We start from the raw sequence: 23,474 nt of genomic DNA on the forward strand, positions 1-23,474 counted from the left end.
GAGAAATGAATTACAGTAGATGGGGTAGAGAGAGAAGATGGGAGGGGAGGGGAGGGGGGATAGTAGAGGATAGGAAAGGCAACAGAATACAACATACACTAGTATGGCAATATGTAAAACAGTGGATGTGTAACCGATGTGATTTTGCAGTCTGTATACGGGGTAAAAATGGGAGTTCATAACCCACTTAAATCAAATGTATGAAATATGATATGTCAAGAACTATGTAAAGTTTTGAACAACCAATAATAAAATTTTTTTTTAAAAAGCGCTAAAAAAAACATACTAAAGATGCCAATTCTCCCTCTGTTGAACACAATTCCCATCAAACAACAGCAAGATTTCAGATATGTGTGTGTGTGTTTTCACATACATAAATATTTCATATATATATTACATATATTTTACATACTATATAGTATTCTTTCCTTTTCTGTTTTCTGGAAGAATCTATACAGAATCGTGTTTTGTTTTTCTTCAAAATTTGGTCGAATTTTCCAGCCATGTTATCTAAGACTGGAGATTTCTTTTGGAGGTGTTTCTAATTACATATTCTACTTCCTTTATGGCTATTAAAATGTTGTATTTCATATTAGATAAGTTGCTGTAGCTTCTGTTTTCCAAGAATGGAATCTACTTCATCTAAGTTAAAAGATTTATCTGCATGGAGCGGTTCACAGTATTCTCTTATTATCCTTTTGATATCTGCATGGTCTCCATTGATATCCTTTTTCTTCTGAAATTTACAATTAGCATCTTCTCTTTTTTCCTTCGTCAGCCTTGCTAGAAATCTGTCAATCTTATTGATCTTGCAAAGAACCAGCTCTTCTGTTTCCTTGATTTTTTTCTATTACAGTTGAGTGTTGCTTACCAATGGGTATTTGTTCTGAGAAACGTACACTTATGCAATTTCCTCTCATGCCAATATCAGAGCGTACTTAAAAACCAAAATGGCTACATCACTAGGTGATAAATATCATGGGACCACCATCACATATCTGATCCATCCTTGACTGAAACTTCATTTTGCAGTGATCACTGTATTTTCCTGTTTGCATTTTCATTGACTATTATTCTTATCTTTATTATTTCTTTCCTGCAGCTTTGTTTGGATTTGTTTTGCTCTGTTTCTAGATTCTTGAGGAAGTAACTTAGACTTTGACTTTGGGCTTTTCTTCTTTTCCAATGTATACATTTAGTGCTATAAATTTGCCTCTCAAACCTGTTTGAGCTATATTTCTTTTTATTCCTGTCAGACTATATTTCACATATTTTGTAACTCCTTCATTTACTGAGTAAGCATATTGGATTGCTATGTATTCTTGGTGGGTTGATTATTATTCCATTATATAATATCCTTCACTGACTAAATTTTCTTTTCTCCGAAGTCTACTGTATATGATGCCACTACAGGTTTCCTTTCATCAATGTTTGTATGAGCCCTTTTTCTATCATTTTATTTTCAACCTACTTATATGCTTATATTAGAAATGAGTTTCTTGTAGACAGCACAGAGTTCATTGTATTTTTAATCTACTACGCCAATCTCTGTCTTTTAATTGCTGTGTTAGGGCCATTTATGTTTAATATATGTATTAAATTAGGGCTTACATCTGTCACTTTAGTGGCTTTTTTTTCCTGTTTGTACTCTCCACTTTTCATTTCTCTATTTTCTCTTTCCTGCCTTCCTGTGGCTTACTTGAACATATTTTATAATTCCATTCTGATTTATCAATAGTAAATTTTGTATAGTTTTCTAAGTAATGGTACTTGATATTATATCACATATAAATAGCTTATCATAGGGATGGGGATGGAGCTCAGTGGTAGAGCACTTGCTTAGCATACCTGAGGCCCTGGTTCAACCACCAGCATCGCAAAAACAAATCAACCAATAGGTAAATAAATAAACAGCTTAGCATAGTCTCCCAGCATCGTCATTTTGCCAGTTCCTGAAAACCACAGACACCATGCCTTCCTGTACAGCACATAACTTTCCTCCACTTATAATTATACTACTTCCTTTACATACATTTAGAACCATATCAAATAATGTCAGAATTTTTTTTTCTTCAAACTTCATACTTAGTTTAGAAAATCCAAGAAAGGGAACCTCTTCTTATTTGCCCCCCTATTGCTGATTGTTGTATTTTTTTTCTTCCCCTCTGATGTTCTGAGGTTTCTTCTTTGTTTCCTTCTCACTTAGAGAACTTTCTTAATCCATTCTATTAGGGCAGGCCTCATTCTTGGTATTTCTCCACATTTTAATGTCTTGATTTCTCCTTCCTTCCTGAGGATATTTTTGCTGGTTTTAAGGTTCTAAGTTGACAGTTCTTTCCTTTTAGAACTTATAAATATTGTGCTTCCATGGTTTCTTGATGTGAAATCCACCATAATTCAATAAGTTGTCTCTTTTCTCTGTCTGCTTTCAAGATTTTTTGAGAGTTTTTAGACGTTGAATCATAATGTGTCTTGGCATGGATTTCTTCAGGTTTGTCCTATTTACCTGACTGTTGCTGACATTGAACCATCAGAGAGAGAAGATGCGCTGCCTCAGACTGCCCAAGGGAGGTCATCGAGTTGAAGCTGCCCACGGGTCTCCATTTCATTATAGCCAAAGAAGAAAGGAACTTTGTCACTGCAGGGAGGTGGTGAGAGTTCTGGCTCCCCATGTGATCTCTACCAACACAGTGGTGGGAGTGACCTCATCAACCCTGGGCAATGATGTAAGTGATGACTCTTCACTAGGCCTTCTCTGACACCACCCAGAAGGAAGGAAGAGGAATGCTTTGTTCCTGCCGTTTGGAAGTAGAAGTCTGGCTTCCCCACATATTACACTGACACCATGATGGAGAAGAGGAAGGCTGATGTGGATCAAAGGCCCAGCTCCCTACCTGCCCTTTTCCAAGACCTTTTCCAAGACCACCCAGCTAGGGTGTTATACCTTGCTACAGTCTTGAGGGTGGAAATCCAGGGCTTTCCACCAGCCATTTTGTGTGTGTATGTGTGTGTGTGTGTGTGTGTGTGTGGATGACAAAGAGAACACAGGTTTTTTTGTGTGTGTCTGTGGTGTTTAGCTAGACTACAGTGGTTATGGTCTAAAAGTTTTTCTGTCTTGGAAGCCATCCCTTTTCTGGACCCTGGATGGAGAAAGAAGAGTGTTCTTGGGGCACCTGTTGTCATTTCGAGGTTTCCAGCTTTTTCAGCTCCAAAGCTTAGATTTATGCAGCAAAAAATAAAATCCAGGAAACTCACCACCATTTTATTTCTTCAAGGGGTCCCAAGGCCTCTAGCCAGTCTGCCTTCCACTCCCCACCACTTATAGTCTCCTTATATTGGTTTGATATATAATGTCTAAGGTTTTAAACTGTACTTAATGAGAGGAATAGGAAAAGGCACATCTATCCCACCTTCCTAGAGCAGACATGAAGAGGAGTGACATGGTCAGATTTATCTTTTGAAAGATTGCTCTGGCAGAGAGGATAATTGATTTCACAGAGAAAGATAGAGGCTCAGTGGAACCTGTAGGGAATAATAATAAAGAGGAGACAGAGAGACAAGGTGCAGAGGCAGGAATGTGGCAGAGTGGCTCTTTGTCTAAGAGGTCATGTTTATTTATACCAATAGGTTACATTAGGTCATTCGTACCATAACCACATTATTATTTAGAGTATTGGTATGGTTCCTTATTTTGCAGTTACATTTACAGTTACAATATGTAAGGTTAGGAGCTCTGTGCAGTTCTCAAGAAAGTTCCATTGTCTGAAGTTACTGTTAGGTGGGCTGGGCCAATCCAGGAGCACCAGAGTTTGATGAAACATTGTAGTTATCTAGCAAGCACATTCCTTTATTCCCAGGAGTTATGTGCCTAAGATTAAGGTCGAAGCTGATAAAGCTCTTGCATGGAGGGCATTAACATAGTAACTGGGCATCACCATAGTAACTGGGCATCCTATTCCTTGGCACAGAAACTTTCCCAGGCACCAAGCATGCCATAGTCATGAAGTCATCAAAGACCCCAATCCCAAATACAGAACCCCTATAGGAACCTATTACAAAAAAATCAGAATGAGATGCTGCCCTTTGTCTTAAAAACTAACTAGCTCTCCAAAGAAGATATGCAAATGGACACTAAGCATATGAGAAGATGCCAAATATCATAAGTCACTAAGGAAATGCAAAATCAAAGCCATAATATGATACCACTTGTTATAATTTGGATCTGGAATGTCCCCCAAAGTCGTTTTGAAAGCATGGCCCCAGTGCAGCTAGATTCAGAGGTGGGAGCTATGAGGCAATGACTGGATCATGGGGGCTCTGACTCCATCAGTGGATCAATCCATGGAATGGAGTCATCCATTTGGCTATGATAACTGAATGAATTCAGCTGAACGGACTACTAGGATGTGGGACCTAGTTGGAAGAAGTAGGTCAAGGTCACTGAGTGTGTGTCTCAGAAGAGTCTATCTTTTCTTCTACTGGAATCTTCTCCTTTCTTTCTCTCTTTCTCCCACCCCACCTCCACCACCCTGTCTCCTTTCCAGCTGCCTTGAGCTGAGCAGCTTTTGTCTGCCACACATTTCTACCATGATGTTCTGCCTCCTCTCAGGTCCAGAGCACTAGAGCTGACCAACTGTGTGCTAAGACCTGTGAAAGCATGAGCCAAAATAAACTTTTCCTCTTCTAAGTTGTTGTTGTCAGGTCTTTCGGTCACAGAGACGAAAAGCTAACATACCATTCACACACCCTAGGTTTTATTTTATTTTTTTTTTAATAGCCACACCGAGTGTATGAGGAAGTATTTGGAAAGATTAGAACGCTCGTATATTGCTGGTGGGAGTAGAAAATGGTGCGAACACTTTGGAAAACAGTCTGGCAGTTCCTCAAAATGTTGAACTTAGAGTTGCTATATAATGCAGCATTTTTACTCGTCGGTATATATTCAAAATAAATTAAAACACGCCTACACAAAAACTTGTACACAGTGCTCATAGTCACATTATTCATAATAACCTAAAAGTAAAACCTTCCCTAATAGAGGAAAGGAAAACTAAGATGTAGGTGGACTCACATTATAGAATATTATTCAGCAATAAAAAGGAATGACATCCCTATACATACTACAACATGGCTGAACCTTGAAAACATTATGCTAACTTAGAAAAGCCAGTCACAATGGCCATATATTATATGTACTCATTTATTTAAAAAAATGTCCAGAATAGGTAAATCTATAAAGACAGAAAGTAGATTAATAGTTTCCTAGGACCAGAGGTATGGGTTTCAGAATGGAGAGTGACAATCTACTATTCTTTTTTGGGTGAGAAACAATTTCTAAAATTAGGTAGAACACTATTAGATTAGACAATCATACAACATCATGAATATCTAAAACTATTGGACTCCCACATTTTAAATAGGTAAACTTTATGGTATGTAATTATAATTCAATAAAGCTATCTTCAAAAAAGCTGAATAGTAGCAATTACCTTAATATTCGTTTTGATTTTTAATTATGAATCACATAAATAATGGGCAAACATTTTTTTCTTGCATTCATGTTTTTTTTCTGGGTCCAACTGTCTTCTTCCTGAGGTGTATCCTTCAATAGTTTCTTCAGCAAAGATATGTATATGGCAAATACTCTCAGAATGGGTTTGCCTGAACCTCCATCTTAAATGATATTTATCTCAATACAGAATTCTAGGTTGATACTTTTCCCTTATCAATATACAAGTATTATTCAATCTGTCTCCTGGATTCTAAATACACTGTTGAGAAGTCTGTGGTCAGTCTAATAATTAACCATTGGTAGATGCATCAGTTAGGATTAAATGTACCTAAATAACAGAGATTCAAAGTTTCAGCAGATAAATCAAGATAGAAGCTTGTATTTCTGTTACATATAGGCATTTCTGAACTCATAGAGCAGCTATATTCTGTAAAATCTGCAGATTCCACTCTACAAAACTTGGGTGTGGGCAGTAGTACCCTTTCTGGTCAAATATGGTTGCTAGGGCTCTAGGTATCACACCTGTGTTCCAGGCAGCAGGATTGAAAAGGGATAAAGAAAAAGCCTCAGGAAAGTTTCCAGAAATCTTTCCCTGATGGCCCTTCCTTTCTTCTACTGCCTAGAACTTAACAACATGGTCACATACAGCTTCAAGGGAACTTGGGCAATGCACTCTGTTGTGAGGTGCCAGGACATAAGCCTGGCTAAAAGTTGGGGTTCTTTCCACATGGAAGAGCTAAACTTGTAGTTTCATACACAATGATTAACACGCCTTTTTTCCTCTCAGATTGTCTTTAGAATTCTTTTATTGCCAATGGAATTCTACAATTTCTCTATAGTATGTCTAATAGGAGATTAGTTCTTATTTTCCTGCTTGAAACTAAGTATGGTTCTTTAATCTGAAGATTCAAATATCAATAACCAATTCTGGAAAATTCTCAGCCATATCTGCAGCAATTACTTCCCCCATATACTCTCTAGTCTTCCTTTCTGGAATTCCTTTTGGATAGATGCTGGACCTTTTCATTCTATCTGCATATTGTCTAACCACTCTTCATCTTCATCATCTCTTGGTGTGAGGTCCAGATGATCTCCTAAGATACGTCTTTCTTCTGGTTCCTTATTTTTCTTCTTAGTCCTATCAACACCGTTGAATAAACCACATTTGAGTTTTGTTGAGTTTTTTATGCTACTTTTGCATTTCTTGGAGTCTTATAGGTGCTCTTAAAATGTTTCTCTTTTTTCCCAAAAATGTTTATTCCTGTCTTAGTTTCAGTTCTTCTTGTGTCTTAGTCATGATTAAATAGACCTGTGTCTGTCTCATTTCTCAGGGCCCTGATTGTCTGTTTGCTGAGCCTGCTGACTCTTGTTCATCAGATGGATTGCTGCCCCCTTTGGAGTTTTTATTTTGACTCTAAAGCTCATATTTGGTTGGTTCAGTTTTCTCTATGAGAATATCTTATGACTTGGATTGTATTTCAAAAAGACTTTTGCAAGTGATTCTTCTATTACTAGTCTAGACCTGACTTTCAAATTTCTTAGTCTGCAAGGGTTCTGTGACCAGGCAAATCATTTCAATTGCCCAGGTAAGGCCTCAAGAGCCAGAAAGGGCAAATGAGTATATTATCTCTCTATGCTAATGGGTGTGTTGTCTTCCTGAAGATGTAGCCCTCTGGTCCACTTACCTATTGCTGCATAACAGATTGTTCAAACTTAGTGACTTCAAAAAACAATAACCATTTATTTTATGCACAAATCTGCACTTTGGGAAAGGCTGGGAGGTGGGTTCTCCACAGGGTCTCCCAACTACTCACAGCATGGAGACAGTGCTCTGAGGACAAGCATCCCAACAGACAGCAGGTGGATGCTGCATTACCTTTGAAAATCTAACTTCCCAAGTTGTAAGGTATTATTTCTGCTACACTGACAGGCCACCCAGATTCACAGGCTGGAGATACAAGCTTCACATCTCAGTGGGAGGCTGTCAGCATCACATTGCAAGGAGAGCATGTGGGATGGGGATAGAGATGCAAATATTTTTGGAAAACAAAATCTGCTGTATGTTTTAAGAGCCCAACTTGAGGCAAAGTCTCAGCTGCCCAAGTTGCACAGCCAAAGGCCTTACCCTTTCCCCATGTAGATACTGATCCAATCTTGGATCAAAATATTCCAAAGCAAAAATTGCATTTACAAAACTATTTTTCCTTGTCATAATTCCTTAACCAATATAGTATAACACCTATTTATGTAGCATTTACATTATATTAGATATTGCAAGTAATCTAGAGATGATTTAAAGTATTCTGGAGGATGTGAATAAGTTATATTCAAGTTTATGGAAGGGACTTGCACATTCTCTGATTTTAGTATCCAGTTCCTGGGGATACTGAGGGATACAAGGAGTCCTGAAACCAGGTCCTGGGAATACTGAGTGATGACTGTAGTGGACATATTTAAAGAATTAATCAAACACATTCAAGAAAAGTTAAGTGAGTATCAGTCCTCCTATCCCGAAAACACACGCACATACACACACACACACACAGTCTAGTCACCTCTCTGACCAGGACCATCAACTCTTTCCAAGACAAGGTGAGCATTCCACCATTGGATGGGCTCCTACTCACGACCCCCCTCTCAGGGCTGCCACAGAGGCAGTCTGAGCTTTGAATGGGTGGTGAGCTTTGGACTGGATCGTTTTTAAGCTGTACTCTAACTTGAAATTTTTTCAATCTCAGATAACAAACTGATATATCTGTTGACTGAACCAACTGATTTGCTCAGGTGATAGTAACTGTATTTAATGAAACAAAGGGAGAAAGGAAGTAAGATAAAACAGTGGCGCCCCCTTGAGGACAAACAGATAAATCTTAGGTAAACACAAGTTGGGGAGTAACTGGTTGGGAAACACAAAGGAGTCCAACATATGAGGATGATGGCCCAGGTCAGAGTGTGAAGGGTGATTACAGGTACAGGTAAGGAGCTGTGACTAGCCAAGCTCTTACAACAGGACAAGGTAGGAGATGACTTAAAAATAAAAAGAGGATTTGATCCAAGAGATGGTATGGAGCATGTCCAGCTCCAAGAGGTAGGTAGGATGCGGGGACCGTTAGACCCCTCCCAACAGTCTCCATCAGACCCTCAAAACTCTGCCAAAAAAACTAAAACAATAGCTGTGATAACACACTGTTCTTGGATAAGGACAATTGACTTTGGCTTCATCTTACATATAAGTGACTTCATGTGTGCTCTAGAAAACTGCTAATTGTATTATTCTGCAATATGTAAACTAAACTAGAACACTGCATCCTGGCCTCTGCCCAGCTCCACTGCCAGAGTCTCAAGCTTTCATGGGCATCATAGCCACTGATGCACCTTCCTAAAACACAGGTGGCTGGGACCCACTCCAAAGGTTTCTGACCCAGCAGATCTGGGATGGGCCTGGGAACGTGCCTTTCTAATAATTCCCGGGGATTCCACTTTGAATATCACTGAGCTAGATTACTGCCTCAGAGCCCTTCATACATAAAAGTTCTACAGCTGCCACTGTCAAGATAACTTTTTTGCTGGGATAAATGGGAACTAGAGATGCTTAGTTCTTGAGTATTGTTGAGGTGGGACCTAGCGCTATTCACAGGAGCTTACATTTTCAGGAATACTTAAGTTTGTTTAAGAGAAATCAAGAAATATCTAAATCTAGCCCCGTCCTAGCCCTTCTTCCCCACTTATTAAGCTTTATTGAGGTATAGCTGGTACAAAATAATTGCACACATTTAAAGTGTGCATTCTGGTGATTCTGATCATATGAATATGCCTCCTACACTACCACAGCAACCAAAGTACTAAACACATCCATCTCCTTCAAAAAATGTCCTTATGTTCTTCTGTTTTATATTTATTTGGCTGCTTGGGTTTTGTGATTTTAAAAAAAAAATCAACATAAGAGCTCTCCTTTTCTTTTTGAGAACTCAGTAGCAGATTTATTAGAAGCAAGCAAGGAAAGCTCTCACAGCATGGGAGGGGTCCCAAAAAGGGTACTAACAGTGAAGAGCTATCCTCTTATTTTAAAGTACACAAAGGTAGTATCAGGGGAAGGATGGGAGAGAAAGGGAAGAAACTGGGGAATGAGAGCAATCAGATTATGTAAAGTGCATGTATGAATGTAGCCTAATGAATCCCCCTATTACATATAATTATAATACACCAATAAAAAATAAATTTGAAACATCAAGTGCAGAATCCCACATTGTAAACTACAGGCATAATGTTGGACATCAGATCTCCAGAACTTATTCCCTTTGCTTCACTGAAAATTAATATCCATTGGACAACAATTTCCTACTCTCCTCAGCCTCACCATTCTGTTCTCCATACCTTATGAGTTTATTTCTAGTTCCCCATAACACCCTCCATATCTACGAGTTTATTTCTAGTTCCCCATAACATAACATAATCGTGCCTGCCTGGGCCCTCAGTGTGGTTAACTCTCTGCCCCAGTACATGCCCCTAAGAACTAAAAAAAAAGCCCTCCCCTGCCACAGCCCACCCCTCCTGGCAGTTCTCAGTCCTTACTCCTATGCAATTTCTCTTCTCCTTGTGTTCACTGTTCTGTTCCACAATCTGTCCACCCTCAACTCAAGCTCCTGATATTTGTCACAGACTCTCCTAGCTCTGACACAGCCTCACACCAGGTGACTCCATCCTAGAAGTCCCAGATGTCTGGCTTCATGGCCTCTGGGCGCTCCTTGCCCAGCTAGGACCTATAACTGAGCAGTTGATCCTTCTAACAGAACAGGTGTCCATGGGAAAGACATTAAAAGGCCTGCTATCAATCATTTTCACGATAATAAGAATTACTATCTCCCATGGGAATTTGCATTTCAAGTCTTAAAGTTTTTCCCTTATCATGAGGAATTTCTGATATTAGTGAGCTGGTGGAAGATGGTATTTGTGGAAGTTCTTCCCCCCCCACACAGGTGAACATAATTGTAGTGGATGTCACTACAACACAGATCTATGAAGACTGTTTAGCACCTCCACTATTATGTTGGCAGACCTCCAAGCCCCCAAGCCACAGAAAACACAAACCCTAGCCCCCTAAGGAAAGAAGCTCACCTACCAATTGCCAAGAGGGGAAGTCCTCACACACCCAGGTTCCAGCCTCAGGACAGCTAGCTTCAAGATGGTGCCATTCTCAAACCAACTGGTGGTCTAAAGCCAAGTTATCCCCAGCTCATATACCCTTTAGAGTCAAAGTCCTCTCTCCTGAACATTGTCATTCTCCTCTACCTATCAAAGGAGCATATTCTCCACTGCCTTTGAATCTCACCCCCAGCCCTCCTCTTCTTCCCACCCCAGATCCTAGGAGAATGATCAGCATTGTTCCATGTGCCCAGGGTTGCTAGGCAGATGCACTGATAGAAGTCAAGTTGATCAAAATCCAAAGTGAGAGCCAGAAATGATGGAATAGGGGCAGGGGCAGGGGCAGGGGCAGTGGAAGGACCTTTGATAAGATACAGAGACTGACAGGACACTCTACAGGGTCCATCAGCACAACCAATTAATCCTCCTTCCCCACTCCAAGCATTTCTCTGACCCTTCAGAAAGGGATCCAATCATCGCAGCAGAGGGTCTTCTTCACCATTTCCATTGCACCTAAATCCATACTGGGCAATGCATATTGGGAGAGCTTTACATCTGCCTTGTTGGATGCAAAAATTAGAAAATGTTGCAGTTTTTCATTTTCTAGTCTCCAAAGAAAAGCTTATCATCCAAATCCTCCCCATATTTCCAAATTGAACACTTCACTCATTTCAGTGTAATAAAGTGAAGTGTCAGTTGGACAATGCTACATTGAAATTTGTTTTTCCTTCTTAAAAGCTACCTAATTTTCCCCTCTAGTATTTACTACAAAAAGATGTAGTAGGTAATGTGCCAATGTGCCAACTGACTTCTTTCTAAGACATCGTACCAAGTCAGAGATTGTTTTCCATTTTTTTTCCCCCTTGAAGCAGCCCAACCTAATTAATTTACCTGATCACTTTTTTCCAGTATAGATTTTTTTTAATTTCCCGTGTCCTCTCTAATCTCAAGCTAAGATGCTTTCAACTGACACATCATCCTTCAAACTCAAGTCACACAGCTTAGAAGTCACAGAAACCATTCACCAGAGAAGTCACCTTTGTCTGTGAGGGGACTCGCTGCTATGGGCCTCACTCTGGCCTCAGGGTTCAAAGACCCTCCCTGCTCCCTCCTAGACTGAGTCAGGACTCACATGGGGGGCCCACCCCACCCAGTGCTGTCCTGCGGGGTCAGTTATGATTCCAGCTTGTTAACATGCCCAAGTCTTGCTCCAGAGATAAGAAAGTAAAGGGAATAAATGCATATTCATCATTCCCATTGAGCTGTGGGATGAAATGCTTATTTTGGACTTAATGATTCCAGGTAGGAGGGCAGTGAAAAATAGAGCCCATGAGAAGCCGGTGTTTTATCACGCAGTTTCTAAAATGTGAGCACTTAGTGCTCTTTCATTACCATACGTTATTATAGCTCTATAAAAATCATTTCTAGGAAATCAAACCCAAACTTCGAAGCCTTTCCAAAAAAAAAAAAAAAAAAGGTAGTAGGCAGAGTTTAGAAGCCTTGTAAATGGAGAGAAATTGAGAAATCATACTTTCTATGTTTGAGGGTTCACTCCAGCCGTGTCACGCTCAGACATCATCCACCCTCCATGAGCAATGCACAGACAGTGGCTCTCTTCTCAAGCCGCGATTTCAAAAGATGGCAACCTTTTTAATAATGTTATGACTTCTCTGTTTTTCATTTGGGAAAACTGAAGCCCAGAAACTGTAGGTAAAATTGCACCAAGTGAAAAATGAGAGCCGGGGGTGGACTGCATCTATTTTGATTTCCAACTCAACCATTCCTCCACTGGAGGCCCAGCAGGTTTGGGGAGCACCTCTGCCCAGCCCCACTCCATCTCTGGTGTTCCTGCTGCCCTTGTGGAATCCAGGCTTTCATTCCAGGGAGGGTGATCATTTGCCCTGCAATTTGCTGGCCACACTGGCACAGAAACTTCTGTGAGGCTTTTGACTCCTGCTCCCCCTCTGAGATCAAGACCTGGAGAGAGGACTTGAGGGAAACACCCCAGCCTGACTGCAGCCTTAGGAATATCCCAGCATCTAAGGAAAACCATTCCATCCACCTGAGCTGCAAAATGTCACTAGGCTGCGCTGGGGTTGTGGCTCAGCGGTAGAGCACTCACCTGGCACGTACGAGACCCTGGGTTCGATCCTCAGCACCACATAAAAATAAATGAATAAAATAAAAGTGTTGTGTCTAACTACAACTAAAAAAATAAATACTAAAAAAAATGTCACTAGGCTGAGACACAGCTGGTGGTGCAAGTACATAAAATCCACATTAGGCCGTGATGATGCTTTTAGATGTGCATCGACCCAGACAGCTAGAGGCACTTCACAGTCCCTTCCTCCCTGTGTCTTCATTCAGAACCACCCACTGCGTACACTCTGAGGACATTCCTGGCATAGTGCTTCTCAAACCCTAATGTGAACAGGAATCTCCTGAGGATTTATTCAAACAGAGTCAGCTTCAAAACATCCATGGTGGGAGGCCTGAGGCTCTGTGTTCCTCAAAAGCAGAAGTGAGGTTGATTCTGAAGCTCTGAGGACCATTCTTGGGATAGCAAAGCCCTGGAGCACAGTTTGGAAACCACAGTTGTGAGGAACAAAAAGCCCCTAGCCCAGAGTGTTCCCCTGTGATGGGGCTCAAGTGGAGGTTGAAGACATTGCTGACATAACTGTGTTAACACCAGACCAGATTATTGGGGTGAACCATGTAAGCAAAGGCCTCTGGAGAACAGGTTCTGAAGGAGCCCGGGAAATTAGTAAAATAAGATTTACTCACGGGAGAAGCGGGCAAGTGGTCTAGCGTTCTTATCTCCAGCTTCATTTGCAACTAGGGAAAAAAAACAGACATGCAATTAAGAACAAGGTACACAAAAAAAAAAGAAAAGAAAAGAAAGAAAGAAAGAAAGAAAGAAAGAAAGAAAGAACAAGGCATCATGTATATCTACAGAATATGCCCAAGATACCAAGATACAGGCTTTTCTCTTGATGCTGCAACATTATAAATTTGAGCCTTAAAGTAGATAAAAGCAATTTTACCCTTTCTGGATTTCCATTGCTACTCTCAATTCCTAAATGAGGTCAATGTTTCAGTCCTTTTGATTAGAACATTTGAATAAACTGGAGAGATCATAAATGACATCTAATCAAATATGCCTGGAGAAAGTAACTGACTTGAATCTGCTTAATAAGAAGCACATGTACAACTTTCCATATAAGGGACATCCTCGACCCTGGGCCTCCTCTGATGGGACTGTCCCCCAACACACAAAAGCACACCAAACTCCTAAAATGATTCCAGTGTTCTTAGATCCATGGGGGCAAAGCCAAGGCAGGGATTTCAGAAGATAATGACAAAGTTGTGTTTGGTTAGAAAGTCTTAAATTTGGATGTTAACAAACAGGAGAGTTCATAAAGGGAAATCGACAAAACTGCCGAGAGAACTAGCCCAGAAAAACTTGGTCATAAAACTTCTCTGAAGAGCAGTTTTCCTCCTTAGAAAATTGGCTATAATTTTCCATCCAGTACCTGAAGTCACAATTAATTTTCCCTGTAATTTATGAACCCATGTTTGTGGATTAAAAAAAAACTCAGTTATTTAGTTTTGCTCACTTTAAGTATCACTTCTAATTTTCATAAAGATGACACTATGGTTGTTTTATATAAATAGGACAGACAGAAATATTTGTGATCTGCTTGAATGTATATCCAAAGCAACCAACAGGAAAACCCCATTCCTTTTAGCTCAGGGGGAAAAAACATAATGAATGCATATTCAGAATAAAAGATAGCTAGTATAATAATTATTATATAAAAAGTTGTAGTAGGCAGACAAAAGAAATATCAACTTCCTGAATATCATTTTGCAAAGAGTGAAAGGAGTCACAAAATTCCTTTGGCAGTCACACAAAGGTAAACATTAAACGTTGACTACACATTGGGACAACTTTTTTTTAAAATTAATGAACTCAACCTCGGTCTCTTCCTGTCTCCACTCTCCTTGTATATTACAAATATGACATTAGACAAAAAATGACCAGCAGGGGGAGGTGACACTTCATCCAGCTGCTGTCATCTCCCACACCACGGCATTTCTAAACAGAAAAGACAGTGATCAGATTCCTAGGCTCTGGACCAAATACATTTTAGAAGAAAGGATTCTCAACTCAAAAAAGGGCCCAGGTGCTCCATGAGAAATGGGTGTTTTCTTGTCTCCTAAAGCCTTTTGTGGAACTGCCACCTGAATGGAAATCATTTGCATTCATATTCCTGCCTCCAAGCAGAGGTACTTCTGAAACACTTCAGAACACCATCCTGCTCTCCCAGGAGAAGTCTTTAGGCATAATTTCACATCCTTGCATGAAATTATCATAGCTAAGTCTGAGAGACATTATGAGCACTTGAAAAACTTGGATAACTCTCTGGAGTTTTCTAGAATCAAAGTTATAACAAAAAAATAAATAAAATAAAAAGAAGGGAGAAAAGGGCAGGGGAAGAGCAGAAACAAGTCCAGGTTAGTTGTAGACATGAGTTCCCCGGATCCCTGAGTTCAGCTGTTTCCTCTTTTGACACCATAGATCTCTGAAGAAAATAATAGAATGGGGGTATTTTTCTCAAAACCTCTGCTGCAGAAACTGATGGACTGCACTTAATTATGCAAAATTACAGAGATGATCGCAATGGCTGAGAACATGAGCACCCACCTGGGGGAGTGTGGTTCTCCCAGAGCCCCATAAAGTCCCCAGTGACCTTAAGACGTCCCATGAAGTCCCACTCAGCTGGGGACCTCCCCACCTGACACTCTGTCCATGGATGAGAATTGCTGACCCAGTTCCAAGTCAGGCCAGGAGAGGCAGGAATCAAGATCTAGGCCAGCAGGGTACCAGCAGAGTTGCCCTTACCCAGAAGGAACATGACCCTTGCTACCAGTGTTATTTTCCAACATGCAGACCTGATGCCACAACTTCCTGCTAAAAGGTTTCTGGGGATGTCCCAACACCTATAAGACACAAGCCAGCTCACTTGGCCTGGAATCAAAAATCTGGTTCCAACATCAATGTTTATAGAAGCTCCAGTCACAATAGCTAAACTATGGAACCAACCTAGGTGCCCTTCAATAGATGAATGGATTAAAAAAAAAAAAACTATGGTACATGTACACAAGAGAGTATTACTCAGCCTTAAAGAATGAGATTATGGCATTTGCCAGTAAATGGATGGAACTAGAGAATATTATGCTAAGTGAAATAAGCCAACCCCAAAGAACCAAAGGCCGAATGTTTTCTCTGATATGTGAATGCTAACTCACAATAAGGTGGGGAGGGGTAGGGGGGTGGGAGTTGGGGAGGGGGCATGGGCATAAGAATGATAGTAGAATGAATCGGACATTATTACCCTATGTGTATGTATGATTACATGACCTGTGTCATTCTACATCATGTACAACCAGAAGAATGAGAGGTTACACTCCATTTATGTATGATGTGTCAAAATGCATTCTATTGTCATGTATAACTAATTAGAATTTTTAAAAATTAAAAAAAAAAACTGATTCCAACTTATTCCCCCCTATTGGGTGAGTCAGCTTCCCATCCCAACAAATGCCTGAGATAGTTAATTCATAAAGAGAAAAGGTCTGTCTTTGCTCATGGTTTGAGAGGTCCCAGTCCATGATCAGGCAGACTCATGGCCTTTGCGCCTTGGTTGGAGGTGCCCGGTGGTGGTAGCAGGAGTGATTGATGGAGAAATCATCAATTTCTCCATCAATCACCTCATTGCCAAGAAGCAAAAAAGAATGAGGACAGGACCAGGGTCTCACAATCCCCTTTGAGTGCACACCCCCAGTGACCTAAAGATGTCCCATGAAGTCTCACTTCTTTCACTACCTCCCAGTAGCACCATCCTGAAGACAAAGCCTTTAACACATAGGCCTTCAGACACAGCCAAGAACCAAACTGTAGCAACTCTATTTCCCAGAGTGGCTTTAGTGGGCATTTGCTTGCATTCCCCAAATGTGCCCTTGACAGACTCTCCCCTCCTCACTATCTTCTGCTGCCAATCTCCCTGTGACACTCCTCCCTGTCTTGACCCAACCAATGCCTACTCATCCTTCAAGATTCAGGCAGAGTTGTCCACTTCAGAAAAACCTCCCTGAGGAGCCGGAGATGTGCTCACTGGTAGGACACTTGCCTAGAACACGCAGGGCCTCGGGTTCAATTCCCAACCCTGCAAAGAATAAAAAAGAAAAGAAAAACCTCCCTGACTCATACCACACCTCTGCTTGTACATCTGACTCCCTTCTGGACCTGTGGTTCTCAAACTTCAGCAAGCATCAGAACCACTGGAAAGGCTCGCTATAGAACCGAGATTCCAGGGTTTGTTAAAATACAGTTTGTGACTCAGTGGGTCTGGTGTGTGCCCCTGAATCTACGTTTCTGATCAGTTCCCAGGCCATATGGTGGCTGCTGATTTGGGGATCAAATTTTGAGAACAACTCTGCTCTAAACTATGAGCTGCTTCACTCAAAGCACAGATCATAACTTTTCATCTTCATATTTCCATTCTTTTGCATAGTGACCACCACACAGACTGATGCAGTCAGTGAATATTTTTAGAACCGAATTAGACTGAATAGATACAAATAAATGGCTTTGTAGACCAGAGATCTCAGACTGGCTTCCAGACAACCACAGAAAATTCCAATATGTTTCATTTTTTGATTTAAAAAAAATAGTAGTTACCTGCATTTAAAAATGAAGAGATTTCAAATATAAATGCCTATTTCTGGCTCATTTAGGATCACTGGGAAGACTGGAATAGGAGGGACTCAACCCTCACAGGATAGCAAAGAATCGTCCCCGGGATGCCCACCCCCAGTGGATACACTCCTTCGAGCTCAGGCTGTGGCTATTTGCTGCTATATCTGGAATTTCTATACTCTCCGCATGGTCCAGAAGGCAAGTGCAAATAGGACCATTAAAATGTGTAAAGAATGAAACAAAAAACCCAAGAGAGACTGGTAGCACTATAAAAAGAGATCAAGGCTGGATTTGCTGAGCCCTTCTGTCTCCACCCCATAACCTCCCAACATGTTTGATGGTCCACCAGCACACTCCTGACCTGCTTAGACACACCACACCCAGCCTCCTGGATCAGCAGAAAGGCCTCATACACTGCTGTTTGTCTTGTATTTTTTTAAATACACATCAAGCTTTAATTATAAAGTAGATGTTCCATTTATGTTCTATTTATCATATGTAATTAGAGCTTACATTTAACATTATGATAAAAGTGACTGTGTAGAGCCAGTTTTGAAGTGAAGGTATTTGTTTATTTGATTGTTGGATAAGCAGAAAAAAAAAGAGACTGTGTAGATTTATGGAAAGTTATTTGTCACACTGCCATATTGTTGCAAAAAAACACAGGCTCCGGGTGAGTATGCATGATGGATTCCATCAATGCTGATTTGCATGACGAGACTACCTGTGTGTGTAGGCAAAGAGAGACAGTGCTTCGATCACCAAAGGTATGAACAGTGCTTTCTCCATGTGATACCATTTGGAAAGATTTACAAACTTTTTTATACTTTTCTGCACAAACTGAATTGTTTATAAGTATGTGCCATGTTTATAATCAGGGAAAAAGTTGACTATTTCTCTTCTTTCAGATATATATATGATTTTGGACACACACACACATATATATATAATATGTATTTATGTATTATATATGTATATATGATTATAATCATTATATATGATTATATCTACATAATATATATATATATATATATATATATATATATATATATATAATTCAGATTTAGAAGCATTCTTGGATCACAAATTGCAGGAACCTGTCATCTCTCGTCTTAGAGGACTTCCTGTAAGACTCAAGAAATGCATCTCTTGCTGGGCATGGTGGCACATGCCTATAATCCCAGCTGCTGGGGAGGCTGAGGCAGGAAGATCACAAGTTCAAAGTCAGCCTTACCAACAGCAGGGTGCTAAGCAACTCAGTAAGACCCTGTCTTTAAATAAAATACAAAATAGAGCTGAGGATGTGGTTCAGTGGTCGAGTGCCCCTGAGTTCAATCCCTGGTACCAAAAAAGAAAAAGAAAAGAAATGTATTTCTCACTGCCCTCTCAGGGGTTGCACACATTCCAGGTCAGTGATTGATTTGTACCCTGGGTGCACACTAGAATCCCCTGGGTAGCTTCACAAAATCCTGATGCCCAGAACATATTCCAGGCCAATTAAGCAGGGCCTTTAGAAGGGGACTCATCATCAGTATGTTTTAAGTTCCCAGGTGATTCATTCCATCAAGCAGTCGAGGTTGGGAAGCGCTAATAAATAGTGTAACTTCATGCACCTTTCCTGAAGCACCATTCAGGGAAGCGGATGTGGATCAGATCCCTTCAAAACTAATTACCCCTGCTCAGTTCTTCTTTTCAGGGTGCTACTATTTTGTCTTTAATATCCTAAACCAAGAAACACTTCTGCTTTAAGAAAAACCCAACTGCTAAGAAGGCAGACGGCAGACATAACTATGGAGACAGGTTAGTAGGCAACTCTGCTCATTGTGGAGAGTTCTTTATAAAGGGCTTGCCTCACATGATTTCTATCCTTCCACGCACGTGTACTGAGCATCACATGGGTACTGGGCACTGAACCAGACCTTGGGGGGGATGCAACTGTGGGTCTTACCCAGCCTGACACACGAGTGAGGGAGGTAACTGCCTTTGCATCTAGGTTTGTCCAAGTGTGACCAGCTACAAAACTGACGTGACAGTGATGATGATGATGATGATGATGATGCAGATGACTTGGTCCCACCCAGATCCACTGAGGCAGAATCCTTACAAATGGGGACAGGACTTTAGGCTTTAAATAAGTGCCCCAGAGGCCACTTAGATATGCTAACATCTGAAAAGCAGCATTCCAAGCCACATGTAACCATTGTTTGCTGTATTTTTTTTCTCAAAAAAAAAAATAGCCAGAAACAAATCTCAAAGTGAGACCTGGACAAGGTGCCCAATGGGAGGGATGGAGGTAAGATGGGAAGTGAAGTCAGAGCAGTGAGTATCCGCGCCCCAGGCAACAAAGGTGGCTTTGATGTCCCAGCTAAGCCAGAAGCAATCTAGACCATCAGAAAGGACAGAGAGAGTGCGGGGTTGGGGTGAGTCAACCAGTTGTGGTGGCAACTTGGACAGGTGTACACTGCTTTGTAACCAAAACCAGCTCCAAAAACTCTGCCGCTCTTGTTTTGAAAGCCCTGGCACCTGGGTGAACATAAATGCAGCTGGGATGCTGGGTGCCAGGACAAAGGGCCAGCAGCAGGCCCAGAACAGAGCCAGGCTTCCTGTAGGGGGAGCTGCCTAAGTCTGGCCCAGGGACCCTCTCCCAGTGAGCTCCTTTGGGAAGCCTGGTGGCCAGAATGCCAGGCACCCAGGACCCCCAGGGAAAAAAAAGGATTGGAATGAGGCACTCTCCCTAGTTACTAGAGAAGGTAAAGCTCAGAAGTGCTCACAGAGGTTTGACCTCACCTCATCTGGCCTTGAACTAGCAAAGAAGACCTGGGCAACAGCAGGAAAACAGGAGGGTGTGCTGGGGAGAAAGATGCAGTCCAAAGTCATCCTAACTGTGTTTAGATGCCACCTAAACACGTAAGTAAGGTCTTCCATGCTCCTAATCCCCCTTCCTGGCTTTTCTCCTCCCTACAACATTTACCATGAGTATCTTCTTTTCCAGGTTTATTCCCTTTCTCATTCCATTTAAATGAAAGCCCCACGTAAGCATAGATTCTCTGCCAATGAAAAACTGCTGTGTCCCTAGTGCTTAAACACCTGGTACACAATATTTATTGAATGACTTGATCGCCAACCTCCTGACAATATACCATGCAGAATATGACCACAGCCAAGAATATTGGAAAAGGAATAAGAAGAAGATATAAAGATACTAACATCCCTTGAGCACCCACAGGTGCTCTAAGGATCCATTCATCTCTTCAAAAATATTTATCAATAATGAATGAATACCAGATAAATGGGTACACTGAAGCCCTGGTCCCTGCCTTCACATTAAATAGGACTCTTATTCCCACTTAATATACAGCTCAGAAAAGTTGGGTAATTTTTTCAAGACCAACAGTTGTGTGGCAGAGCCCCAATCTTAACCCAGGTGTATCATGATGCAACATCCATGTCTCACCAGCACCTTTGCTTTTAAGAAGGGGAGACAGGGCAGGGTGCAGTAGTGCAGGCCTGTAATCCCAAATGCTCGGAAGGCTAAGGCAGGGGATCGTAAGTTTAAAGCCAGCCTCAGCAATTTAGCAAAGCCCTAAGCAACTTAGCAAGACCATCTCAAAAAAAAAAAAAAAAAAACAGGTTGGGGATGCAGTTCAGTGGTTAAGCACCCCTGAGTTCAATCCCTGGTACTAAAAAAGGGGGAAGGGGAGAGGGGGAGGAGAGAGGTTCCACCTGCTCAAGAAAAGGCTGCACCTGAAGAAGAACAGGTTGCAGACTGAACTGCTCCCCTGTGCCTCTAGCCCCAGTGAGAGGCAAGTACCAGCCTGCAAAGAAATGGGGGAGATCATGTGTTTAGCACTTGGTACCTGGCATGAACCCAGAAGATTGTAGGTAGAAGTGGGCTCGTCAGTGAGGTGGGCAAAGAAACCAGGACGCACAGCAACAGAATCCAGACAAGAGGCGCTCCCTTACCCTGCTCACTCAGGGGCCCCAGCTTCCAAGTGTCTTCCCAACCCCACGAGGGCCTCCCACAGTCAGAAAACAAGAACAAGAGGACAGAATCAAGAATCAAATCCATGAACATGAACAGCCCTTAGAAAGCAAGTCCCAGTCTCTTTAATAAGTGAAGAAAGTGACATTGCAAGAAATTAAGTGGCTTGTCCAAGATCAGAGCAAGGCAGAGCTGCAGAGTCAAAAGTGTCATCCACATCTTCCAGTTCCAAGTCTCATGTTCTCCATGAAGGGACTGCACCCCAGTTCTTTTAACTATGATATCATCATTTGTCAAGGATAAAGCAAATGATTTTGCCCCTGTGTGTTTTGATAAATGTTGATGCTTGACAAGCCAGAGATCTGTTTTTGTTGCCTTGTGGGGTTTTTGTCTGTGTGTTTGTTTTGCTTTTTGTTGTTTTGGTTTTTGGGGAACATTTTGGTATGGAGATTGAACTGAAAATCACTTTACCACTAAGCCGCAACCTCAGCTATGCCCCCCACCCCGCTTTTTTTGAGACAGGGTCTTACTAAGTTGCTTAGGGCCTTACTAAGTTGCTGAGGCTGGCCTCAAACTTGCAATCCTCCTGCCTCAATCTCCCAAGACACTGGGATTACAGGCATGCACCACTGTACATGGCCCTCTGGGATCTATTTGAAGTGTAAAAAGGTGTAACCCTGACTGATGATGACTGAGTAGAGTGTTGAGATGGCTTCTGATGTGGAGCCTGGGCTTGGTAAGATGTGTCTGCTACAGATGAAGAAAGCCTACCACAGTTGGGGAGGGAAAGGCAACAGGGGGACCACAGGATGGTAAGTGGGAAAGTCCCTGCCAGGTTAGGTGTGAGATCAAAGAATGTGTCCTAAAATGGATAATCCACAAAGATCATTGAGCTAAATGCTTACACAGAATGTTACTGGTATTGCTTAAAATGAAAGACATCATATAATACAATAATTAAGGACCATGCTAGGCAGTGCTCATTTGTCACCTAATTTTATCTTCACAAAGACATTCCAAGTTTATTGCTATTCTTTCTCCATTTTTTTCAGATGTGGGAACAGAGTCTTTGATAATTTAATTGTCTGAGATGAACATCTAGTCATAACTGGAAACTGGATCCAGGACCCTTTTATTCCAGAGCCATAACATTTTATGTCCATCCTATGTTCTACACCCAGGAAATGCTGCTATTTGATAGACCCCATAGTCACACAATCCAAGCCTGGAAGGAGAGCCCTTATCTCCCCAGCATTTAGCCTCAAGCTGGAAGCGCCATTGAGAACCACAATGTGCCTGCTGCTCCTTAGGAACAGAGCTCAGAAATCCAGGTGAAATCTGAACCCAGAAACATAAAAGACTTTTGACTCCCTCTGCCACCCACCCCCACCCATCCTGTTCCTCTCTCCACTTCCTTTATCAGAAATGCTTGCCATCACCTCATTATACCTTCCAGGCCAATCTGTCAAGTTGGACTGTCAATTGGGCTGTCAAATGGACTCTAACTTAGGCTCTTATACAAAAGAAAATAAAACCAATTTCTAGTGGTGACTCACTGGGCTGATCATTTGCAAGTGGCTGGGATGGTGCTCCTCCCAGGCCATCCTCTCCTAAAGAAGTGGGCACAGCCCTACAAAAGGTGAGGTTCATGAGCCAGAGGGTAGGAGGCTCACCCACTGGCTTGGCCCAGGTGTGACGAAGCACAGAGAGTGTTATGATTTGGATGTGAGGTGTCTCCCCAAAGCTCACATGTGAGCTAATGCAAGAAGGTTCAGAGAAGAAATGATTGAATTGTGAGAGTCTTAACCCAATCAGTGGATTAGTCTTGATGGGGATTAACTGAGCCATAACTGAAGTGGTGGGGTGTGGCTGGAGGAGGTGGGCATTGGCGGCGTGGCTCTGGGATATATATTCATATCTGGAGCTTGGAGTCTCTCTGCTTCCTGATCACCATGTGAGCTGCTTCCCTCTGCCACACTCTTCCACCATGATGTTCTGCCTCACCTTGAGCCCTGAGGAATGGAGCCAGCCTTCTTATGGCCTAAGACTTCTGAAACCATGAGCCCCCAAATAAA

General features: G+C 41.6%; 1 protein-coding gene across 7 annotated transcripts in view; it reads right to left on the reverse strand.

The window, feature by feature from the left end:
* Positions 1-23,474, reverse strand: part of Pde1c (phosphodiesterase 1C) — a 601,507-nt gene that overhangs the window by 404,049 nt on the left and 173,984 nt on the right. For all 7 annotated transcript variants that reach the window (XM_058573161.1, XM_046426003.2, XM_046426004.2 and 4 more), the window contains one exon: positions 13,439-13,489. In XM_058573161.1, coding sequence (XP_058429144.1) covers positions 13,439-13,489 — 51 coding nt within the window. The remainder of the gene's footprint in view (positions 1-13,438; positions 13,490-23,474) is intronic.

This window comes from Marmota monax, unplaced genomic scaffold, assembly GCF_021218885.2.
Source record: "Marmota monax isolate L192 unplaced genomic scaffold, Marmota_monax_Labrador192_F-V1.1 WCK01_AAM20220418_F8-fsc00133, whole genome shotgun sequence".
Taxonomy (NCBI): domain Eukaryota; kingdom Metazoa; phylum Chordata; class Mammalia; order Rodentia; family Sciuridae; genus Marmota; species Marmota monax.